The sequence below is a fragment of the Galleria mellonella genome, unplaced genomic scaffold (genome assembly GCF_026898425.1).
Source record: "Galleria mellonella isolate WM207_F2 unplaced genomic scaffold, CSIRO_AGI_GalMel_v1 utg57, whole genome shotgun sequence".
In the NCBI taxonomy this organism is placed as follows: domain Eukaryota; kingdom Metazoa; phylum Arthropoda; class Insecta; order Lepidoptera; family Pyralidae; genus Galleria; species Galleria mellonella.
The window spans coordinates 11,130,019-11,156,095 of record NW_026442119.1 but is presented as its reverse complement, the minus strand read 5'-3'; the positions used below and the strand labels follow the sequence as shown (position 1 = coordinate 11,156,095).

The 26,077-nt window shown below is 32.1% G+C and overlaps 1 protein-coding gene across 2 annotated transcripts; it reads left to right on the top strand.

The window, feature by feature from the left end:
• The first annotated feature begins 99 nt into the window (after positions 1–99).
• LOC113509804 (uncharacterized) lies at positions 100–22,823 on the top strand. 2 transcript variants are annotated; one of them, XM_031910793.2, is made up of 6 exons: positions 100–278; positions 17,064–17,124; positions 18,583–18,686; positions 19,255–19,371; positions 21,508–21,740; positions 21,930–22,823. In XM_031910793.2, the coding sequence occupies exons 2-6, from the start codon at positions 17,091–17,093 to the stop codon at positions 22,321–22,323; spliced, it is 882 nt and encodes a 293-aa protein (XP_031766653.1). In that variant the 5' UTR covers positions 100–278; positions 17,064–17,090; the 3' UTR covers positions 22,324–22,823. The 2 variants fall into 2 exon arrangements, with proteins under 2 accessions (XP_031766653.1, XP_026749030.1); XM_026893229.3 differs by lacking the exon at positions 17,064–17,124.
• Positions 22,824–26,077: the final 3,254 nt, after the last annotated feature.

Below are 26,077 nucleotides of genomic sequence, written 5' to 3'. Positions count from 1 at the left end.
GTATCCGTGTGTTCCTTGCGGTGGTGCGCGGCGCATGCGCGGTGGTGCAGGCGCGCGCACCCTCGCCGGCTGTCACCCAACCAGCCAGGCGGCCACTCCGCCGGCAAACCGACCCCAAGGCACACGCGCGCCCATCGCTCGCTACGCGCAGCAACGCCGGCCCCTCGCGGCCAGGAGCCCTCCTTGGCGCTTCTAACACCCTAATATTCGACACTCCACCTGTGGGGGCAAAGCGCCACGGACGCCGGCGTTCGCAGACAGAGCTCGCCGGTTAAAAGGTAAAAACCTTTCATTATTACAAATGACATGTCCGCCCTAAATCGCTTTTCATTTAACCATTACAAAGCCATATTAAACTATTCTAAATGCCTCTACGTTAGTAGATACTTATTCTGACAGAATAGAAAAACCACTGCATTATGACAAAAGAACTAACTACCTGCACATGATAAAATTCTCTTTGTCAGTTAACATACGGTTAATCCTCTAATTGGAAGTAGAGTATTGTGTTTGACCTTCCCTCATTACGGCTTCCACTGTACTGTGTACTTATGCTACATCATAAATTGCTACAAGTGTAGCTAAGCTAGGTTTTCATATACGTATGTGGTACTTTTCTTGCCATTGGTAAAATGTTATTACTGAATGTCACATATGGTTGAACAACCATCACTCAGTTCATAGTAATAACACATGAGAATCTTGTAATAACGATTTATTCAAGGCAGGAAGTAATTTTGTCCAAGAGATGTGAGTTTTCATATAAATGCGAAGCCGGAGCTGATCATTAGTATAAATTTACAGGAACTTCTATAAAATAAACGACTACGCACTAGATCATCATTACACCAAATACACTACATTGACTGGTGTTAAACATTGTAAGCAAAATCAAAAATAAGCGTTGTATCTCCGATTCGCAATTTCAGAAACTATGGTCTAACATATTATGTTACCTAATTATTAGCCTCATTTTAAAATATTCTTAATAATGAAGTGCACTTGCGTAGAGACGTTTCGTCTCTTATGTTTTTTATCGCATATATCAAGGGGAATGTTCAGAAGAATTATTCAGATTAATTCCAGCTGCTAAATTTCATCATCGTACAACCAGCCACAAGCTAAAATTCAATTTCGACCATCTAGACAAGTGGCGGCCTTCTAACGTACGTTTCTGTAGAAATTTTCTTTCACGCACAACCAAAGTATAGAACCAACTCCTAGTAGCATTATTTCCGAACAGGTACAACATTGAAATCTTCAAGAAAAGAGCACATTTCATCTTAAAATGCCGGCAACGCACCAGCAACAACTCTGATGTTGCGGGTGCCTATGGGCGGCGGTAATCACTTACCGTCGTTTGCCGTATTTGTTTTTTTTATAACATAGGGAATGTTATAAAAAAATGTTACATAACCAAATAAAAATAAAAAAGAATTATTAGTAATAGAATCTATCTGCCCCATAACTGCTAACAATATATAATTTAACAGGGTACATTAGGAACAACCACGAATATTTTTGTTGTTATTGTTACATTGATGATTATTATTAATATCTATCATCCATCACCAGTACATCACCAGTATAAACCAACACAAACGGAGATGCCATTCCATTAAAATCCATATAAGAAAAACATTACTCAAATAGTGTTTCCGATACGATTAAGGAATTTACTTCAAATCTAACCGTTGTATAAGAATCATTTGTCGACGATTTGAAGGCTTGTCATCGGTCATTGCGCAGTTTTGATCTGAATGCTAAGACGTTTATTTTTTCACTTAAATAAACTTAATAATATTACAATAACGTCTTACACGCAAAGGTATGTATACAATTAGTTTTTAGCACCAAATTGTTTATAATTACTCCTCTCCATCCAAAGGTTGCCTGAAAGAAATCGCTCTTAGCGATAAGGTCGCCCATTGTTTTCTCGTTGTGATTATTTCTTGTAATTATTTATATTTATAATAAGTTTACTATTGTAATCTTTTGGAGGAAACAATAAAGAGTATCTATCTATTTATCTTCGTCCATGTAACCAGGATAAATTGATTGATAAAAAGGAGCTTACGTCATGTGCTATATCAAATTTTATGATGACCGGCCGCCAAATTGTAATCAACGCTTTCATAATTTTAAATACAAGTAAATATAAACAAATAATAATATAGACGTATTGACGATCAAACAAACGTAGCGTTTAACAATTTTACACAAAATAGACTTTATTTTTATCTAAATGAGCATGATCTAGTGTTTTAAATTATAATCTTTTTAATAAAAAAAAAATCATCCACATCGAATCAAATAATTGACTTATTTTTGTAAGATGGTTGAATACACATAATAATACCTGTATAATATACATCCAAAAAATAAAAGAAACTTAGATAGGGGGCGTAACGATGATCTACTCCTTTTTAAGTTAATTGAAAAAAAACAATATTATTTTACATCATACAAGCTCCTCAAACCAAGGGCTAAACGATCATACTCATAATAAGTAATCTGACCCCAACCAATATTAAAATGTTTCAGTCAAGTCGTTTGAGATGTTCTGGTACTGTTTACATGTAATCATTATACTGTTTGGTACACAAACGTTACCACTGGAAGTGTTGGTAGGAACAAGGATTTGCGGCCTTGTTGGTAACAATATACCTTAGCTATCTGTGCCTTAGCATATCAAATTTCACAGACTAATATCTAGTGACTACATCACAATGGCCTGTTTTCATGTGATTTACTGGTACTAAAATAACAAAAACCGTAGCACAAGTAATGGTCATCATTCCATTTTCATGCATTAAAAATGCGTTTCAACTGCACCGCCATGTACGATCATATACTGGGCTTGAACCTAGAACGCCATTCTTTAAACCTATCTTTAAAATTAAAATTTGTAATTTAGATAAAATATTATCTTCTAATTTTCTCATGTCATTGCTGAAAAATTGTCACACAGAATAGTATAGGTATCACTAAAAAGCTTTTAGTCGAAGAGCGATGTAATGACACTTAGAAAATCTGAGCTATCTCTGTTGCGACGTCCTTGAAAAGATATTTATCACTACACTAGAATTTGTCCGCGGCTTCACTCGCGCATATCAATCGGAATTTCGTTATATTGATATTTGTATACACTTTTCAAAATGTTAAATAACGAATTTTTATATATATTTACGTCATGTGGTCCCGGCATAGAATAGACTACCAATTCCTATCCCGTGAGTGTCGTAAGAGGCGACTAAAGGAACTTAATGGTAGAGGGATGAGCAGCAGCGTCCCTCTTACAATACCACTAAAAGCCTAACAGCGGTTGCTATCCCGCTTGCCAAATGACAACTACTGACAAAACATCCTTTATGGGGAAGGCTTATTATGTTCAGCAATTGACAGTTAAAGGCTGATATAATGATGATGTACATTTGATATGTATTTAACGATCTTTGCACATTTTCACATTTTTAATCATATTTGCATTTATTTTGTACAACTTAGAATTGCAAACAAGATAACGTCAATAGATATGGAGAGCACCATAAACATCACAGAATACCAATCTTCATGAGTAACCATTTCTGAAAATTATGAAGTTATGCCTCCATACTTTGTAATTTCACTGCAGTATTCCAAACTTTAAACTGAAACACAATCCTGCAAGCTATTCCACAATGAAAATACGAAGTCGTAAAACAAAATAGGTACTGTAGTTTCTGAAAATTTATCTACTATTACTATTTCTACGTAGGGCATGCATCCGTCTCCTTTTGTGGGGTCGATTGGTAGCGCTCCAAGTGATTTGGCATTCGTTCCAACAAATCTGATTTCTACTCACAGCCTCTCCAATGCTCTGATTGTTTCCCAAAGACAAAATGCCTGAATCATTTAACATTTCTTTCTATTACATAGTAAAAGGTTTTTATTCTACTTTAAAAAGAGTATATGCTTTTTCTGAAATACGTTTCAATTTAAAAAAGAGAATACAATTTAAATGTATAACTACTTCTGAGTTTGTTCGGTGTCCATCGATGTTATTCATAACTTTATAAAGTCCACGTTTACCTACAAGATGAAATCGAAGTTGATAACTTTTATGAATAAAAATCTAGCCATACGATAGAAGTCATCTGCTTGGGTATAATATATTTATCATAGCAATAAATAGTAGCTTTAGCATGAAAACGTAGATTAATAGATAATGTTTGAAAAATGCTACTCGTAATAATATAACTCAATAACTACTACGAGTAGCCATGCTTTTGTAAAATAATAAATTAATTTAGGTAATTCTACCGCGTTAGAAAGTAATAGTAGGTTAAATTTTAACTATCACGCCACCTAACACTCACGCAATCTTTCTTCTTGAACTACAAACAGAAAAAATTAGAGGATTGTTAAATTAAACAAAAGTCGAAATAGGTAGTATCACTGATGTGCACCTCAAGACTGACTGACTGACTCTAAAAATGTTGCAATTTTAATCGGGAGATACAATTGTACCCTTTTAAACAGTAACCAGTTCACAACACTACAAGTTCTACAAACGCCAATTCTCTTAAAATCCTGGATAATATAAAATACATCGAAAGTTTATACTTTAGATTTATTTTATTTTATCTAGGTAATTTATTGCTTTCATTGAATATAAAATTTTTCTATATTTAACATGTATATTTGTTTATTTGCATTCCATAATGTAATAATAGGTATCTGCTTATTATAGTGAGCATTATGGACCGCATTGGAAGCAGCAAGTATCAATTGGAGAGATGGCTTTAATACATTTTTATAATACAAATTTGATTCGCAAAATATTGTATAAAAATATCAGTAATAAATTTTATTATAATTTTGTATTTATATGACATAATTTATTACGTACTCCATAAGTTAACTAGATGCCAATTGTTTGGAATATTTTAATTAAATTATCATAACTTTAGGAACAAACTTCACTTAATTACAAAAGCTGTATTGGAAAGGATTAACAAAATATCACACTATAAACTTAATTTACTAAGCAACTTACTTAAAAAGATTAAAACATTGTCTTTCACTCATCCGGTCATTAATATAGACCTAAACTTGCTACTGGTGAGCCTTATTTTACACGTAGTTTCGTTGCTAAATTTATACCTGACAAAACTTACCTCCGTTGACCTAAAACACTTCCTAAAAGGTGAACTACAGAGAATATTTCGGCCACTTAATATTAAAACCCTGTAAGCGACATTTGTTAGCTCAAATATTATGTGCTGACTATGTATATTTGTTTACTAATTTACTATGTCTTACATATTTAATTAACGGACATACTTACGGGTTTAGGTTTCACATAGAATAACTATTCATCCCAATATTAATACAATTAAATATTTACAGATGAGTTATAAGCATGACAGTATATTAGAAACAATTAAAATATACAAGTAAATCTGTTTGCTTATTCAATTTTAACAAAAGTTTAATCTAAATCTGTAAATTTTAGAAGACCATTATCGGTAAATTAACAGAAGTGTATGATATGATTTATAAAGACTGTACTGTGTTTTGTAATGGGGCAAAGATTTCGCCTTTTAGTATTCAAGGGTTTGAAAATGACATTTTCTTTTAAGCTATAAATACTTGGCTGCTAGAAGCTTTGCTTTACAGACTGAATATTTTAACCTAGTTTTCGATGAATACTGTGGTTGGATGAATTAAAAATATAATCATAAAGAGCTGGATGGAACAAAAAAGAAAAATCAGGCTACAGTATTAGGTCATTCTTATTTTAGACGATCTATGACGACGCAGTATCTCACTCCTTATCCGTTTGTTGTTGTGGGTTCGATTCCTGCATCCTGTTTGCACTGATCGCGGTATTTTCTATTTATGACAAAGTTAGAGTAATATCATTTATTATAAAGGATACTTTTTGCCACTTTTATATATGTTAATTTTTTTACCCTACCGTCTAATTCAACAAGCAGTTTCTGCCGAAAATAACTGACAAAAAGTCAGCTATTAACGTAATATGAGGGAAAGGGAATTGTAATAATGGGACTATTAGCTGCTATTAGCGACCCCATTTCTAACAATATACCATGTCAAGTCGATCGCGACGCGGTACTCCCGGAAACAATCATGGTTAATGTCTAGTAAAATATAAATTACGAACAAGTGTTTCTTTATAAAAAAAACTTATATATACAATTTTTTAATTAATGAATAAAGAATATTCAGTATTTTATTGCAAAATAAATTGCCTATTCCCAAAAACCTTTCAACTTTTTCTAAACGATACCATGAATAAAAGAATAATACGATACCTTCGAAAAGAGAGCTTGTATTTATATCTAGTAGGTACAAAGGTGTATCTTCTTAAAGGACTTTGTAATGGAGGAGATTCTCTCTCAATTTGACTTTGAGTATTTTCTGTATATATTACTTACATGCCTACGTTCTCTTCGCCATTTATAAATCGATTTTAATGATTATTTATTTAATCGTATAAATTTATACTTTTATTAAACCGCATACTGCCTATGAGTAATTTCGTCATGATTGAAGAAGCCTAACCAATCGTTAATCTAATTATAAACTGTTAGATACAGTAATTTAACAATAAAAACCTAATGAACAGGTTCCTTTCCGTAATTAACTATAATTAATAATGGTTTACTCACAACATCTAAGTAGGTAATACTATTTAAATTTAGACTACCTATCAACCAATACAGTTTTTTTTTTTTTTTATATAATGGGTGATAATGGAATGGTAACCCTGCCCGCGCTATCAGTATACGCTGGCGGGGCACCAGTGAGGAATGATAGGTGATGATGAAAGCAGGTCAATTAGCCCATCGTGACAAATTTCACTAAAATTGGAACACGATTTCACACGATGGCTTCCAGGGAGAACTTCGTGGAGGTCGACTTGATAGGGCGTATTGTTAGCAGTGGGTCAGTTAGACCCCATTACTAACAATCCCTTTCCCTCCCCCCCCCCCTCAACCAATACAGTAGATAATGTTAGCTAATAATACTCGTATGTTCAACATTTGATAACATCAGGCGTTTTTCCGCAGACGTGACTGAATGACCGCTGACCTTGAGACAAATCAACACACCTACAACAAAATTTATTGGTACTTTTTGTTACCTAGGTGTGTCTGTCTAAAATCTAACCACCTACCTACGATACCTACGACCTACCATGCTCTATCAAAACTAGTAAAGTAGAAATCATCTTTATTCGAATGAAATTGTTCACAAGCTCTTTGAGTAATAGTAACAGTATTTTATCATTCTACTGACTGATGAATTCGAAGTGTTGTAAATCTGCTGCGAAGAACCCGCAAGTAACTCAAAAGTTACTTATTTATATATAAGATATTTTTTCATTCCATGTATTTCGGATGTGCCAGTCATCGCTCAACCATATTTTAGTTTGGATCTATTTAAAAAATATCGCTTCAGTACAATTTTTCTTAACTTCTCTAGCACAATTATAATGATTACATAATAATATTTGATTTGAAAGCGACGTTGTAATTTAGGAAGAAGTCAATAGTCCCCCATATAGAAGATGTATGAAATAAGAGAGACTTTATTGATGTCAATTTCTGCGCGAAACTAGGCGTAAAAATATATAAATACGTATCAACTTTAAATTTCTCTATGACATAATTTCTATAGCAAAAATAATTATACTTGTATGTAGTTATATAACGAAATGGCAAATTGCAGACAGCCAATTCTAACCGTATTTATTTAATTTTACAAATTTATAAAACTTCATAAAAATAATAACTCTGAATGTTTCAAATAAAATCATTTTTATAAAGTAATTTTATTATCTTTCTTTTCATCTGCCTTTCCCCTTTTCCTTCGTTGTTACTTTTATTACCTTTATCTTTCCCACTGAATATGTAAATGTGAGACGTATTTTACTTGTTATTATTTTAAAGTTAAGTTTATCTTTTGAAACAAAGTTTCGAGTTTATATAAAAATAAGAATCAACGGAGTTGAAATTAAAAAGCATAAAGATTAATTAAGCTCAACAAAAAATTAATAATATAGTATAGTAACTCTGATTATATTCCCAGATTATATGTATTAAATATAAGTGTGTGTAATCACTCAACATCCCCACATTTAGGAGCTTAGGTTTACCAGAATGTAATGTGACAAGAGGCGAGCCTAACCTAACATTGTCTCTCAGTTTAATTAATTTTCTAAGACAATCCTCTGTCACTCTTCATATAAAATCCCAAAACTCTTCTCTACGATTAATACGAGTGACATGACATTACTTCTCGTCCTAACATCTAGTTCATTACCTACTGAGAATCATAATTCTCAATCGAATTATCCGTCAATAAGTTTATCCGTCTGTTCCGATCTTAGTCATCATGGATCATTACGTATAGTATCCAGAGATATTTTTAATCATAGACCATCTGCTTCTTACCTGTAGATATTTTTTGTCATTCGCAAATCAACATCCGCTATTCTTAATCGTGAGGTTTCAGCCATCTAATATGGTCAAAGGAACCAAACAACTTCTACAACAGTTTCCTACAGAAACATACGGCTTGTCTTAGGCGATAAAATCAGGGGGTCGCTACCGGTTAAGTATAACGACATCTTGGATTCTAGGATTTGATGATTCGCTTATTATATATATATTCCTAGGCGTAAAAAACAATCGATATCAGAGACGTAAGTAGCTAGGCGTCCACTGCAGTGGTTCCGCAGACTCAAGGGCGACGCGGCGGCGCGGCGCGGCGTCGACTAGCGACACCCAGGGTTGCTCTCCTGTCCCCCTAATGGCATTCCACTAGTAATAGATAATTAAAACTCAATACTAGAATAAAATATTATTGTTCTTAAATTTCAGAGAACATAACTCTGTTATCTTTTTATTACGTGCATTTACAGTAAGTAAATATTGTTTTTGTTTCTCATGATAAAATATCAGTAAGTGGAAGAAAATTAGAAACTAGAACTACGTAAAGAAGATAATTATATTATAACTCAGCCAATCTGCATACATATTCTATACAAACTCTAGTATCTCTAGAAATATCAACCACACGCTTAGTTGCTTTTCGGTAGAGAATGTTCGTAGCAGGGCCCCATAGACAGTCTTCATTTAATTTGATTTTAAATCGAATATCAATAATAGTACCAATACCCTTCTATTTCGTCATATAACTAGATCAACACTGCATTTATACTCATTTTAGCATTCATATTCTCCATCACCATTGACCTCCTAATAACTATTACAAAAAATCATTTTCTGATTTCTAGTTCGGATTTGAACCAAGGACACCTATAGACATATATATTCCTATTCAAAGCTTTCTTGTACTCCTGATCATCTATACATTTCACATCCACGCTTCACTAGGCTAAACCCTTTTTTTCGTCGTACAACTTCTGTACTAACCTTATTCACTGCATCCCCAATTGTCCACATTATGGCTTTCGAACATCATGTTAGGACTCTTCTGTCACTACACCAATACCGCCTTGATGTACTTACCGTCTCCCATCCTATCGAAATATCATACTCGTGTTTACTTGACATTCATGACCTCATCAAAGATATTCATAATCTGGTCATCGATGTTGGTTCTATAATTTCGATATTTGGTTATGAGGTGCTGGATGTAGCACGTTTCACGACTCTGTGCAACTTTTACTTAATGCATGTTAGATTGAGAAAGATACCAGACGTTTAAAATCCATGTTTAAAGCAATCCACCGCTGATATTCGTTCCATAAAGGATAACAAATAGAAGGTGTCTGTATTGATAGAGACGTCAGTAGTTTAGTAGGCAGCCCTATAGCGACAACGAAAGCGATTCACACGCAAACCCAGTTACGTATCCGAACAATGGAAATGACGTGACCGGGAGAAATTTGACATAAACAGAATGTATGATAGCACCTTACCATATGATATAGGTATATATACTAAATAGTAAGTGTATCGTAACAAAATATAAGACGATAGATAATACAGGTGAATGCGAAATCAGTAGCATCTTTTTAGAACATTATTCTCAATGCAACGAATTTTAAATTTACGATGAGGACTAAACGCCACGCAATTACAGGTAAATCGTATATACATATCTGATTTTTATTGACGACATTTTGACGTGGATTGCATCATAGCAGGACTGAAATGAACGGCGACTTCACTTCTTTCGGACTTTCAGTGAAACCTCGGCAATAAATAATAATCAGGCAAGTACATATCCCATCATAGGATGGACCATCCCTTCCTTTCCCGTGAGTGTCGTAAGGATGACTAAGAGAACTAAATGTTCGAGTGATAGGCAGCAGTGTCCCTCCTAAAATATCACCAAAGCCTAAATGCGGCTGTCAACGCGCTGCCAATCGCGGCAACTACTTTGCATAATCCCCCTTAGGCCTATGTTCAGCAGTGGACACTTAACGGCTGATATAATAAAACTCAAAAAAATATTTTCGTAATATATAGTGTTAATCAATAAATTTAATTTATAACATACTTTATACATTAAATTTCTATCATAATAATTGATGTCATAGAAATCCAAAAAAATACAATTATCAAAATTCTTGAAACACATATTTATGAATTTATTTAATTTATTTTCATTTAAATGTATATAATTTTTATGCCCAGTACAATTACAGTTGGCTTATTATGAACTTTTAGGAAGTAACTTAATTCCGCAAATAATTTACTGGGATTAGTATCACACATTCCAATGTTTACAATAATTTTATCATTTTTATTAGCATTTAATGTCTCAGTGGTTTTTAATACATATTCGCAACGTGCATTAGGCTTGATAAAAGAACTTATTTTGTAATTTTCGTATTTAGTGCATTTTAAAGAGCGGTATAGTGCTGATGCCATTCCGCGACACTGTTGTCCCCCAATTATATATATCTTATTTAGTTCATGTTTAATATCTATATTTTCATGTGTGCTCGTTTTCTCTTTTTGGATCTCTTCCTGTAACTTATTGTCATCTACTGAGTTTTGTTCTATTTTTTTTTTAGTTTCGAATGTTTCTTGATAGTTATTCACAAGTTCGTAATTTATTTTCTTTCTCTTGTTTATTTTAGGCGTGGATTTTGGTGTAGGTGTAATTCGACATATATTTTGTAGCTGTTTTAATTGATAAACATTTTCCGCTAATTGTTTTTTTTTTTTAAGTACTATTCTCTAGTGACATATTTTCTTTTTCAAGTTTTAGTCCCAGGGTTTCTATTTGAAGTTTAAGGTCTCCTGATTCATACTTCATACGAGTATATACATTAAGTTCTGGATAGCTTCTGTTTAAAGTATCGCTCCTATAATTAGAGCGATTTGTTTCATTTTCTTCTGATAATGAATCAAACGAATTAGTTACTGGTACGTAGTATTTTGTATTAGTAATAATATCTGATTGTAAAGAAGTATGTTTTGAGGTCACTATAATTGATTCTTTACATATCACAGGTGTGTTTTTTTCGAAACTAGAAGTGGATACTTTTTTGTCTTGAGTTGGAGTACTAGTAGTCCGTTTTAATATTACAGAACGTGTACAATTGATACATACTCATCCATTTTTATGACTTTTATTAAGTAATAAAGTTTTTCTTTCTTCGCACAAATAAGGTCATATGGCTGTTTATATTGATAGCATACAAGAAAATGTTTATCTTTAATAACTTTATGGCATTGTGTGCAATTAATTTTTGGTGCCATATTATTATGTGTGCAATATAAATATAGTTTATAAATGTACCTCCTTCAATATTATATTTAGACAACTATTGTAGTATTAGATGTCTAATTATGGTTCTCAACTATCAGTGTAAGATGGTCAAAATATTCCGAAATTTCTGAACGTGTAATTTCTGTTATTGCAACACTGAATTTTGATAGTTAGTGACTGTGACATGACAATCGACAACTATGTGGGTAGTATTATTTTTATGTATTATAACGGAATCAACTTATCTCACCAGTGTTCTTATATTGCTAAAATATACAAAGTTCTTGCTAAAAACTCGATGATTGTTTAAGGTTATAAGGAATCACAGCACAGATAAGTTTTTTTTTTTTTTTAACGTATAGTGGTTTTCTTTGATTTAAATCAAGTTACTCAATTTAAATTCGCGGAGCTGTAAAAGTACGTGTTTACTAATAATTTTTTTTAATTAAATTATTGTATATTAATATAATTAATAATTAAATATAATAAAAAATATTAATGTAATTAAAATATGTGTAAACAAGATAACATTTTCAGAGTTTTTTTCGTGAAAAATTGTGTATTCTCTGATATAATACTTCCATAAAAATGTAATGATTCTTTCATTTCACCATGTAAAGTTGATTATAGAATCAATTATTTTTGACAACTTAATATTTGAATCAGCTCTACCATACTCTGATTTCTTAATTACTATTATAATGGGGAAATATTGTTTATAATGGGTAAATTAAAAAATACTTAACTAATTTTAAGTTCTTTCACCTTTAGAATGTTATATTATCAGCGTACTACTCGCTTGACAGTATTTTATTTTCACAATAACCGTGCGAAGCTAGTTTTTTTTTTTTATATATAATATCAAATATACACTTGACCTAGTAGTCAACGAATGCGGAAGATTGTGATACAAGTACTGACCTTTATGAGGTAAAGATCTTGAGTGTTACTCAAAAGTAAATGCTTTAAAACTGAAACAAAGAATTCAAAACATGAACCAAACCTATCAATAACCATAAAATAAAACAAAGTCTATCGGATAAGATGTTTGTTTATTGGGCCTTGTTGACGGAATTAAATGGATTGCTTGAGGCTTAAGTAGCAAATTTGAAATAAGAGACGATTCGTTTCTGTTACACGGGGTAATGGATAAAGATTTTTTATGAATGAAAGTGTAATTAGAGCATTAGTAACCCTGCCTGTGCTAAATTACACTTGCAGAGTAATAATAAGTGATGATAGGTAAAGAGGAAATCAGGACGATTGATCCATTATGCTGAATTCATCAAGAATTACCGACAATAGTATCCAGAGGGTATCCATGTATATCAGTCTAACTAAAATCGGAAGGTGGATTATTGATAATTTGGTCTTCTCCAAAAATTTTATTTGTACTTGTTTCTTTTGGTGATAATTTCACTATTTAATTACATGTACCTAATACATACATAACTTAATTAAGGATCCAATGAGGATTTTTTTTCAATTTTGTATTATTAAACTATTTATTTGTAGAATACCTGTATAATAAAAATACAGCTAACTTGGGTGTAATTACCACTGAACACTATACGCTAAAAATCAAAACCAAAACACTGTTTACGTATACTCTAAGACTTAATAACCTTTAAATTCTTTAATTTTACATAACAGTTGATAAAAAAGAAAACATACTGTTCCAGATTTTATCAAAAATTATCTCGTTTTTTTTAAAGAATCTTTGTATATTAAGATTGTATCTACACTAATTTTTTATTCGTAAAAAGTAATAACCATATTTAATACCTAACTTCATAACCTACCTTTGCCCGCATGACTTAGGATAAAATTTTGATAATATACCAATACTTTAATCCAGAATTCATCTACATATTACATTTTATAAAAATGTTTTCGTCGCCTACATAACTGTTACACCACAAATCATTACAAACTTTTTTACATTTATGTAAATGAAAAATAAATGTACAATCGAGCTGCCAAAAGTAAAATAAAAGAATGGAAAGCCTTAATTGCTTTTCAAATAAACGAGCGAAGTCCTTTTAAACTGATACTGGAACTTTATCCGCCCATTTGAAATCAAACCGCATTTCAAAACTGCGCTGAGCATTTTGTTTTCGTTATAAACCTTTTATGATGTTTATTTAATTGCAATACAACTGCCATACAAGGTTAAATTCAAATCAGAATAATTTTAACTAGTGGAAAAAGAGACAAAAAAAATATACATCACATGCTAGCATCACGTGTCCAGCTTATTAGTAGCTACCGCCTTCGTTTTTATTCTATATATTTACAAATATTACAAGATGTTACTGTTTGATTCATACAAATGTATATTCAAAGTGATAGCAGCCAGAAATGCAATGATTCTGACGTCATCATTGCCCTTGAATTCCACTGCATTTAGTACTCACTCTTCCTGTTAAAATCGAGGGTGTATCTATTGCTCCTTAATATATTATTCAATAAATAATTCTCGAAGTATTTGGCGTTCCATTGTTTCTGCCTACCCTAATGGGAGACAGGCGTGACAGATATGTATGTATGTATGTAAATAATTCTTATCGGTTTGTACCTATTTCTTTGCTATATTTATTATTATTATTATGTTCATAGTAGCTAACAGGGCAAAGGTTGTTTCGTTCTCGACCGCTACCTACCAGAGCCATTTTTTGTTATCGGGATAATCTATTCTATATCTTATGTCAAAACTAGCAATATATACATAAAACAAAATACTGAATAATAAGTAAGTGAGTGTGCTGAATTCTCATAATGGGGGAAAATCAATATTTTACATTAAAATTTCAATAAAAGTACATAAAGAGAGCAAAATAAAATTGTAAAAGACTAATAAGCTTCGTAGAGAACGATATTAAGACGAATTTTACCTTCACGTAATCTCACGTATTCCAAAGATATTTTCTGAATGGAACCTTTGTTAACGGTTGGTATTCCTAACCGCGTTCTCATTTTATCCGATTCTTTGAGAACACAAAATGCCATGCACTCCAACTTTCGTTTTATTTAATAAATTCAATAAATTTCTTTTAAGATAGATCTTTTAAATCGTAACCTGCCTTGAGTTTGGTATATCGGTCATAATAATTCAAGGTTGATACTTTTAAGAAATGAAATAACTTTTCCTAAAGATTGGTAAAGATTCCTAAAGGGTTGAAATATGATTTTTCGATCCATGATTTCTTATAAAAAAAAGTTTAGTTTTTCTAGTGTTGTACTAGGAATAGGTTCTCATGACTCCCATGTAATGTTAGCATGTACATTATCTTTCTCTTTATCTTCCACTCAATATATCCATTGAAGTATTTGTATAATTTACCAAGCCCCAAAAAACTTGTATACATATACGTATAATAACAAGAAAATGTAGCTCCAAAATCTCGCAACATACAAACAAATCAACAGTTTAATTATGAACCTCCTCATTTTTGATATCGGTTTAAAAAGCAGTCGGAAATTGTCTTCGTTAAGTATGAACCGATATTTTGATGTTTTTACGGTTTCAGTAGACTTTCCTTCCGGGAACGCTCAGACTACGGAATGGGGTTCTTCAAAAAGAACGTATTAAGGTTTCTTCACAGTTGCCAACGTGCACGTGACACCCTTGGTGTTGCAAGCATCTATGGGTAATAACTCTTTATGATAACAAAAAGTTAAATTGTTGTGATATACACTCCAATAAGTAACTTAGTTAAAAGTTTAAGCTTTAATTCTTTCTTATTCTTTAGCCAACATTCGCGTCATCCATCACCATTAACTACTTATCACTGACAGCCTTCCTAAAGTAACATACTTAACTACAGTTGAGTTAGAGTTCTTTCATAATATAACCATATACCACTGAAAATTTATTGTAAAATATCAATTTTTTTTTAATGAACGTAATCTATTTTTTAACAAATACTTTATTTTAATAAAATTAATATAGGACAAATACAACAGTGTTTTTTAAGTAATTCGCATTCACGAATATATGAAGATATCAAGTAATATACATACAAAATAGCGATAAAATAAATATTTTTTAAAATGTCTTAATTTCCGCATTCTCAATTAGACTGCATTTTTTATAGTTTTTATGTATTATGTATTTTACGATATCTTCGGCAATACTGAACCAATTTCAGTAACGTTTCCTTTTTTAAACGAAATATTGCATGTATTGGTCTCATACTAATTTTGTGAAACGAAATCTTAATTACAGTTTATTCGCATCACACCGGGGTTGTGTTGTACTACTTTACTACACTGCATTGTGCCTTGACCTGATGCAGGCATGTACAGTAACTTTCATCACGCTACCCTATTGTTAAAAGCACGATTAATGATATATCTACATTGACCTACATGTTTATAATTTACTATAAATTAGTAAGGATCTAACTTTTTCATAACTTCGTATTAGCATAATAGTATGAACAACAACACCTACAATTTTTTTTTATAGCTACCAAATATTGCTCCTACGGTAGTAACCTCCCATGAAAATACATATCTAGAAAATATTGACTTGCTGAATCTCAATTTTCCTAAATATTTTGTCCACTGTTGCCATTGTGGTGAACTTGACACTGGATTTACCCAAATTTTATCAAACATACTCAAATATAAATTTACCATTACTGATTTATTTCTTTAAAGTTGTTAATGTTTTGAAACTGGACATATAAAATTAGAACAACATGCTCTATCTAAGACAACACAATATTATTTTATTCATAAACCAACTTATAGATATGGAGTCTCAGAGTAATTTATTAACACCTATGTAGCTAATACTAAGTCACAATGCTCTCTTGTTTTCTTTTAAATAATAAATTTACCTATTCAAAACAATTACGTGTTTATAATATTTTGTATGTTAGAAACTATGTATTTCATATTAGGAAACCAAAAGATATAAAATAGCTTTATAACGCATAAACAGTGGGTTTGATTATTATTATAATATTTCCTACTAATAAAAATAATCTAATAATTAGAACTCCGAGGTTTGAAATAAATTACATATATGAAAAAGCATATTCTTTATTTCTAAAGAATAATATAAATATATAAAAAGTCTGGCTAAGTAATTTGCCAGCAACGACGATCAAACTTTTGATCAATGAATATATTTTTATTTATATAAGTTAGGTTTGTTTCAGATTCTCATGATTACCTAATGTTACTGTCATATGGTATTCTGCACATTAACTGTGAATTAAATAAAACTTTAATTTGATTATGGCTACAATATTACATACATTCGTATACAATATATCGTTCCACTACAGGGCACAGGACACCATCACAAAAAGGGAATGGACCATAGTCCACCATGCTTCTTCACCGCAGGTTTGTAGACATTATGTGTACCTGCTTAGGTTGAGCGCGTTCCACCGAAGCTAGCAACGTCTGCATCCTCATCATACATTTCTATATTTCTGACTATTTTTTTAATTACCCTAAAATTACAAAACACTTGTAGAAATATTTACTTCATATTATATATATATATGAGTTTAATAAGAATTGTATACTTTCCTATAAGAGCTTATTTTATACAATGCGTTGCTTGTTTGCTTTGTTGTGCCACTATCATGATATAATTGAAATTTTTGCAGGCAATACAGACGTTGCTAGTCTTGTAGGTTATAACTCTTTTATACCCACGGTAATGTGAATGAATTCTTACCTTCTTTACAATTGATACATCATCGCTTTGCCATTTTTATTAATATTAATTTTCAGAAGTCTCAAACCCTTTTTATACTTAATTCATAAACCTTTTAACACATTATTGTTTATTGTAATCCTGTCATGATCTTATCATTAATGATAATGATGCAGCAAATCATAATGATAATCAACATTTTCTGATAATAGTGTCTTTTATCATTTAAAAAAATTAACACCAAATCATGGAGGGGTAGTAACACGCCTCTCATGCTTCACATTTTAGAATTTATAATAATAAAAAAATTCTGATTCGCATTCAAAAAGTACAAACTATGGTAATAAAAAAATAAAACTATGGTAAATGTTAATTTTTAAAATTGCAATGGAATTTTATGGCACTTTCTAAAATAGTATCTATGCCATTATCTTTTTTACTAGCAATGGTAAGATCATAACAACTTTATCATTTTACTAATATTGCTGCTATCATTTATAATAAATATATTTATTATAATAATATATCAACAGCATCCATTTGCCGTTATTATTTGTCACCTAAAAATGTAGTTCGTATAAAATTTTTTGAAGTCGTCATTATATACATAGAACTAAATAATTAGAAAAATAATATTCGCTTTAGATATGTCCCTGGATTTCTTACAGTCTACTAAATTTTATTTAGAATTGCCTAATTTCAAGAGTAAAGGTGATCGGTAAAGAGATTGGCAATAAAACTCACACTTTATACATAAATAAAAATACCGAATGCAACGATCCAATCCAATATACTCGTAGTATAAAATTTCGGAGATTACGGTCTGAAGCTCCTGAATAGATACTCCAAATTCGGGTATCTATCAAAAAGTTGTTCATTTAAATAAGTTAACGATGCTGTTGAAATATATCTATGTAAGTATCTACACATGGTAAAATTTGGACAACACAGAATATTTTTCACGTTATGCAAAATGCAAAAATGAGCGCAAAACAGAATATCTAATATATATATATGCCTAAAATAAGCCTGTATTATTATAATACATAAACAACATTTAATAACAAACTCACATTTCATCGCGTGACTTGGTAACACAATGCGGGAACCAATAAAAGCACGTGCCATGTTTGTTCCAGAGATGGAAATCGTGCCCGAGGGGAAAAACTTTCGATTGGTAACAGAAGACGAGCTCCCAGCAGTAGCCGATATCTTAGTACAGTATATGCCTGAATCTTTAAAGGTAATTGTACATTTCAGAATAGACATTAGATTCTTATCTAGTGTACTCGTCTTTTGACGACCATTGCTATTTTGATAAATGTAACAATATACTTGGCCATATTATACTGCGTATTGTACGAATACTCAGCAAAATGTACTAATCCGAAGTAACAGAGTGCAATCCTAGCTCCAGCAGCAACAGCAAGGATATATGGCAGGATTTATCGTAGTTTAATAAAGATATTTACATTATCTGTTAAGGGCATTAAGAACTTTAGTTAAAACTTTACTTATGTACAAAACGAGCAGTATAATTTTTCTAACAAAATTCCTGGCACTTTTTGCAGAGTAAAAGGATTTTTTTTTCAAACTGTACTTTTACTAGGTTTTTTAAATACATAGAACTTATCTACAACGCTACATATTACTATTTGGCAGATCAATAGTAAAGTGAATAAGACGGGTTCGTGTGAAGAGAGATTGATTCTACCGATCGATTTTAATGGTCGTGAACAAAATTTTGACGTTCGTACGCAACTTTAATATAAGTGGTATTATTGTAACAAATATTTTTCTTCTCTTTCCAGTTCCATCAAACGATTCAAACATATCTAAACAACAAAGTGTGGGACTTCCATTTTTATGTAGCAAAAAATTGGCCGGAGGATCCAATTTGTCTGCATTTCCCTGGCTGTACCAGTACGGTAAGATACATTTTATTGCAAACGATTATTGAACGACAACAAACGAAATAATGTGTATCTAATTAGTAGGGTCAAATAAGGTAGAGAAGGAATTATTATTAACTGGAACTACCGTTCAAATTGCTCATTCCCTATGAGGTCAACCTCCACGCGGTTCTTCCTGGAAACCATCTATAGTTGATTCATGAATTCGTCACGATGGGGTAACTGACATGTTTTCATTCTCACCTGTTACCCTTCACTAGTGCTTCGCCAGCATACACCAATAGCGCAAACGGGTTACCATTTCATTTTCATCCATTAAAAATAGGGTCTAACATTCTATAAAAAAACGATGATTAAGTTATTTCATTTCTAGCTAGTCTTTTTTTTTTTCTAAATAAAGTCGCGGGATGTCAGTCAATCATGGGATAAACCACCGTATCTTATGTCCACAGTTGAGCATTGAATTCTTAACAAAATTTTATCCTAATCAATCTAGTAACTAGACTCTAGTTACATCTACATACGTAATAGATCAACTACTTTCAAATATGTAAATAAGTGCATAACATAAATCAGATACCGACAATGAAAGCAAAGTTCTGAGTTATCAACTATATATCTGTAATATCAATGGCGGTCTACTATAATTGTTAATATATTGCGTGACTTGTCCTTTCTATCAATTTACTTTTGTACCTACCTACATAAACTTGAATATTTTTATCATTCGATTTTTTATACCACTGAGGTGGCAAACAAGCATACAGCCCACCTGATGGTAAGCGGTTAATGTAGCCTATGAACGCCTGCAGTACCAGGGGTATTACGCGCGCGTTGCCGACCCTTACGTAAACGTATACGACCTATAACATTAGATTTGATATTACATATTTCTTTTGTGGAACATAGTCTTATTTATAATATATTTATAGAATTTACACAGCGTTTTTTTTTTCACACATACTCAGGAAGAAAGAGAATACTAAACAAGTAAAATACGTAGTATTGACAGTAATATTTACTCTATTACCGTCAACCGGTCTATAGTTCAGTGAAATAGGCCACTGAATGTTTCCGGAAATAACTTTGTAAAGCCAAGCCTCAAAGTGAGGCATTTAACCGCTCCGTCTTTTCCTGTTGTGACAACCCTACTCATCGTGTAATGACGTCACACCCTCACGTCGCGTCGTGAAGAGAACTTCAACGTACGTTCAACGTTTTAACATGAATATTTACCACCTCAATTTCACTATAAACTATTGTGTACAAATTTTATATATGTTTTACTCTTATTCTAATTATTTGGCTTTACTACTGAATATTATTTATATAATTATAAAGTTATTGACATGTACATGTATTCACTCTGTACTTTAAGTCTAAATAGATAAATAGAATTAAATCTAAAATTAATACAATATTACTTATATAATAACAAGGCCTTACTCACCTTTCCTTCTGAGTCACTCATTATAGCGTGTTTTTTCGGACTTATCTGTAGATAAGTAAGAGCTAAAACTAAAAGCTTACCTTACCCTGACATGATGTAGAAAGGTACGGTTTAAACTCCGCCCACTTCGAATTTTTATATTTATTTTTATTAATTAATTTTTTATGTAGTCTACAAACTACAAGATTTGAAATACGATCGCTGATGTGTAAAGTCAACTAGTAAGTTAAAATACTTGATCAGAATTGGATACACTATGGACTCTACATCGATTTGTAGTCCGCAGTAACTGTATTTTCTACGTTCTTTCATTTTATTCTTAATGTTTTTCATAGTTCTTATATTTATTTGTCTTATGAGTTATTTATTGATTTTTTTTAAATTTACTATCTGCTATCATCACATCGCTACATCGTAGACAGACAGTAGGTAGACTAGCAATACAAGTCAGTCCGTATCAAGTTTCTCCACCAATTTTGATGTATATATTTACAATAGATAGGCTTTATTTTCATGTTGGTCAAAATATGTTTTATGGAACAAAATCCTAATGGTAGCATACTGCTATAGCCGTTTTACTAGTAGTCTTAGATAATGTGGATATATACCCTATCTGTGGTCATGTCTATTTAGTGTTAGTAATAAATACTCTTAAAATAAAATCTTTACTTTTTGATATAAAACTGCGTCGTACCTTCCAGCCTAACAGCCACCCATACGAGAGCGTGACGGTGTTCTGCCCGTCCGAGCGCGCTGAGCTGGTGGACCTACTCACATCCGAGGACGTCCTACTGGATCTCACCAAGCCGTTGTACCTGAACTTCACCCACGAAGCCATAGTCAACCGTTTCGAGAGACACTATGAAGCCCATGACAAGATCACTGGTGATGTGTACGTCTGTGATAACCCACCGGAGGAGGCCGATACTGATGGGTATTATTCTCACTGAAATATCTTTCTTCCCTTACCTTTAAGTATAATATAATAGTAATTAACCAATTTTTATAAAAATCCATAAAATTTGAAATCCAAAATATACATTTTAACTCACTAAATATTACAGCCTTTTTAATCCATCTTTTATTAATAGCATGATCCAATTGTATTTTAAATTTTTCCTAGGCTGCCATCGGACGTGGAGCTAGTTCGCCTGCAGCCGGAAAATATGAAAGCGGTACATGACCTGTACCCAGCGAGCGACATCGAGTGCCGTGAGGTTTTTGAAAAGCTGGTCGCTGAACTGCCCGCCTATGGGATCTTCGTCGAAGGCCAGCTGGCCGCGTGGATGGTCCAATCCTACTATGGAGCAATGTTCTCAATGCAAACTCGCCCCGAATTTCGTAGAAAAGGCTATGGCATTTACCTGGCCAGGCGTCTAACCAAAGAGGTAGCCGCTCGTGGGTATAAGCCATTCGTCGTGATTCGTCCGGAAAACGACGCGTCCCGTTCTCTCTACTCCAAGCTTGGCTTTGAGAAACGTTTCCGAACGGTGCGCGCCGTTTTGCGCCCTCGCTAGCGCGTAAAAAGTTGATCACTAGCAGATTTTATTTTTTTAAGACTTTTGAAAAATCAATCTAGCTTGCGATCTTTGATCGCTTAGAGAATTTTAGTAGTAGCTTTAAGATTGTCGCGGCTAGCGCTCTCGATCTGCGCGATACAAATTATAATATCCAACCGTGATAATTTTTTAAATTTCTATTCAAAACTAGAGCCTCTGCATAATATTTCAGCCGTTAGCTTTTTTAAAACTATACCTACTCTAGATTGTGTCTTTACTCTTTGAAATCGTCGACAACGAATGTTGAATATTCATCTATCATTATATGCTTCGCAGCAGATTCGAGAGCTGTAGTCGTACGCTGCGTTCTCTGGCGCTAGCCTAGTCACTGATCTCAATGATTCTAACTTGTCTAGAATCACTAGGAACCTGAACTTGTTAAGTTCAGATATATACCAAAGATTTATGATGAATAAGAGGAAGAAATGAATGGGCACTATGTATGTACTTACTTAACCTGGTTGCGCAACTTATGTATTGAATAGAGCATTCCAAGTGCCAAGCTGTAGGAAGTTGATCAAGTGCAAACTCATTAAAAAAATCATATAAAAAATTGCACAGAATACATTTGCGTAACCAAAAACACTCATCTCCTATCCCTTAACGAGGTTCTATTGCTTCTTGACACAGTTAGTCCTCATTTAGGCGAACGCTTACCATTTCCACTCGTTGATCGGGCGGAAACTATTCTGTCTCATGGTTTAAAAAATTTTGGGACCCGTTATGATCTGTGTGATAAAAATGTTAGCGTATATTCGAAGTAGAGGTGTTGGAAATATATCGAGTTACATGAGAAGGAATTGTTCCCGTAACTGCACCACAGATTGCACAATTCGACAAATTAAAATTCAAGCACCTTTAACTTAAACTGATGGTATCCATTATGTAGGTATAAAATTGCATAACTTTCATTCTAATAAGTTAATGAATGATTTGTCGTTTTTAAATTGATTTGAATTATTTTATTAAAATATTAGATTAGATGAGATTTTATAAATTAAAAATTAACATGCATGAAATGAGATATAAACTGAAAACTAGCCTTTGTTATTTTGTTAAGTGTATGCCCCTATTAAAACTTTTACTAACGAATCTAATTAAGCCTAGTTTTCAGATACGATAAAATTTTCGACAACTCTGTTTTGCATACAAAGTGAAATCGAAATCATTTTGAGCCTTCCATACTAATTAACATACCACGTCTAGCTGTCAAATTAGTATGAAAGGATCAACATTTATTGTTGGTTTGCAATTCATGTTCCTTTCAGGAAAACTATTCACCTTCGCTAGTAGAATGCTCCTATAAGAAAATACTAACATTTCGGTTTCACTTGTATATAAAGCAATATACATTGTTGGATATTTGAAAAATCATCTAAAGTTTGATACGAAAAGTAGTTAGGTAGGTATTTTAATACGGGAATATATTTTACAACTACATACCTATATCGAGTATGTAGGCTATATTGGGCGTTTGCTGTACGTATTATAACCGTGGAAGATTAAGAAGTTAATCATCGATTTTAATTATATTGAGATTCTATTATGTGATACTATTTATTGCTTTGCGTTTAATGCTAGTATGTATAGTCATTGGTTTACCAAATTCATAGACTAGATTGTCTTCCGAAAGACTGGCAACTAGATAACAATGTGTAGAAATGATATCCGAGGTAGGATATTATTTATAAAAGTAACAACAAATGTACCTACCATACAGAAAAACATATTTTGTTTCAGTTGTGTAAGTATGCCTAAGTATCTAGTATTTATATTTAATTTGTTATTAAAATAAAATTGGTACGTTATATTGACTGTATTAAATGTTGCTCAATGCAAGGAGCTTCCATCTTAAATTCATAATTTGAGAAGCCAAATTTGAAAGTATAATTTTACTGGATTTCTAGAATTGTTCTTGTTCAGTGTGAAAATTTGTTGAAAACTATTCTATTAAAAATAATATGTTCGAATTTCGAATTTGGATTTTCTTTTAAATTAAAAGCATAGATACAAATAATATAATTACAAATAGCCAATTTGAATCGATGGCAACTCATTTGAAATAAAAACACTCATTACACATGCAATCATGCTATAAGCTTTCCTACTTAAGTGGATAATATCTACATCGCATATATGTAGTTCGAGAATTTCTTGTAAATTATTAATTGTAAGACCATATTTCCGAAACTATCCATAAATACATAATGGTTATTAAAGGACACGAGCTCCGTCCTTAGCGCTGCATTATTGCAGTGAAATCGCAGTTAAATTTTAATTCCTGCAGCTTTAAAGAATGTAGTGTCCATTCTGTATGATTTATCAGTTTATCACCTACCTTGCAAAGGTATTGAAACAATAAAGACATAACATAAAAAAGTGGTTTTATTTAAAATCTAAGTCCTCAATCCTCAATCTAAAATATTCGAACTAATTAAAGTACATGCGTAAAACAAAAATTTTATGTCTTTTTAATATATGAAAATGAAATTATGTACTAGCTTATGCTTATCATATAACGAACACAATGAAGTAAAATTAGTTTATTCAGAATGACGAATTCACTGGGAAGAAATTATCATGGTTACATGATAATTTCTGGAAGGACCACATGGAAATCAATCTGACAAGGTTATATTGCTTGCAATGAGGAATAGCTTCCCCTTGCTAAAGAATACTCCTAAATGTAAGTAGATATATTTATTAAGTACATATTCTTGCATAAAACGAAAAAGTTACCATTCTCTATTTATACAGAGATATAAGTTCACCTTTGCTTACTTTGTCACTAATTTGTTATTATAAATGTATGTTTTAGTGTAATAAAGTATATATATATATATATATATATATATATATATATATATATATATATAAGAGAAAGACTGAATGACCCGTGCCCACCCCGAAATCGTCTGGTGCCCACTCTAATCTCAGCAACAGAGCTTTCAGCAATAAGCAAAGACAAATCTAAGAGTAATGTTACAGAGTCATTTTTAAAGGGTTAGTTTAGAGGCTTTTAGAAATTAATCTTCAATACCCCAATGTATTTATCTCTAAAATTATAATTTTAGTTTAAATATGCATAAACGTTATAAAATTAATAACCACTATGAACTAAATTTATAATGGACTAGCTTTTACTCGCGACTGGTACATATTATGTTGATTGGCCGATATAATAGCCTATGTCCTTTTCCATGTTACATGACATTAAGCTTGTCATTTACACAAAATTTTCTTGTACAATACCAAAAGATATATTTTTTATACAACTTTGAATGGCAAACAAACTAACGACTCACCTGATAGAAAATGGTAACCGTCGCCTATAGACATGAGCAGTATCACAGACATAACAGAGTCTACTGTGTGTGTATATATATTAAGTTTTAATTTAAATTAACATTATAATTTTAATTCTGAGACATAACGATTATACCTAGATTAAAGGCAATAATTTCTTCACTCAATTCTTAGGAAAGAGTTATAATAATTCTGACATACAGCATTTAAAAACTTAACTTACTTAATACCTACTCTTAAATAACTGCATACATCTACACTACACTTTAAATTACGCAAAAATTATCAGAAATTGTTCATGAATTGAAAATGTTCATATCTGCCAGCAAACCGCTACAGACCTCCGAAATATTGTCGCTCTAATTTGTATGTAAGTGTTTATTGGATTTGCTTAACTGTTTATGGG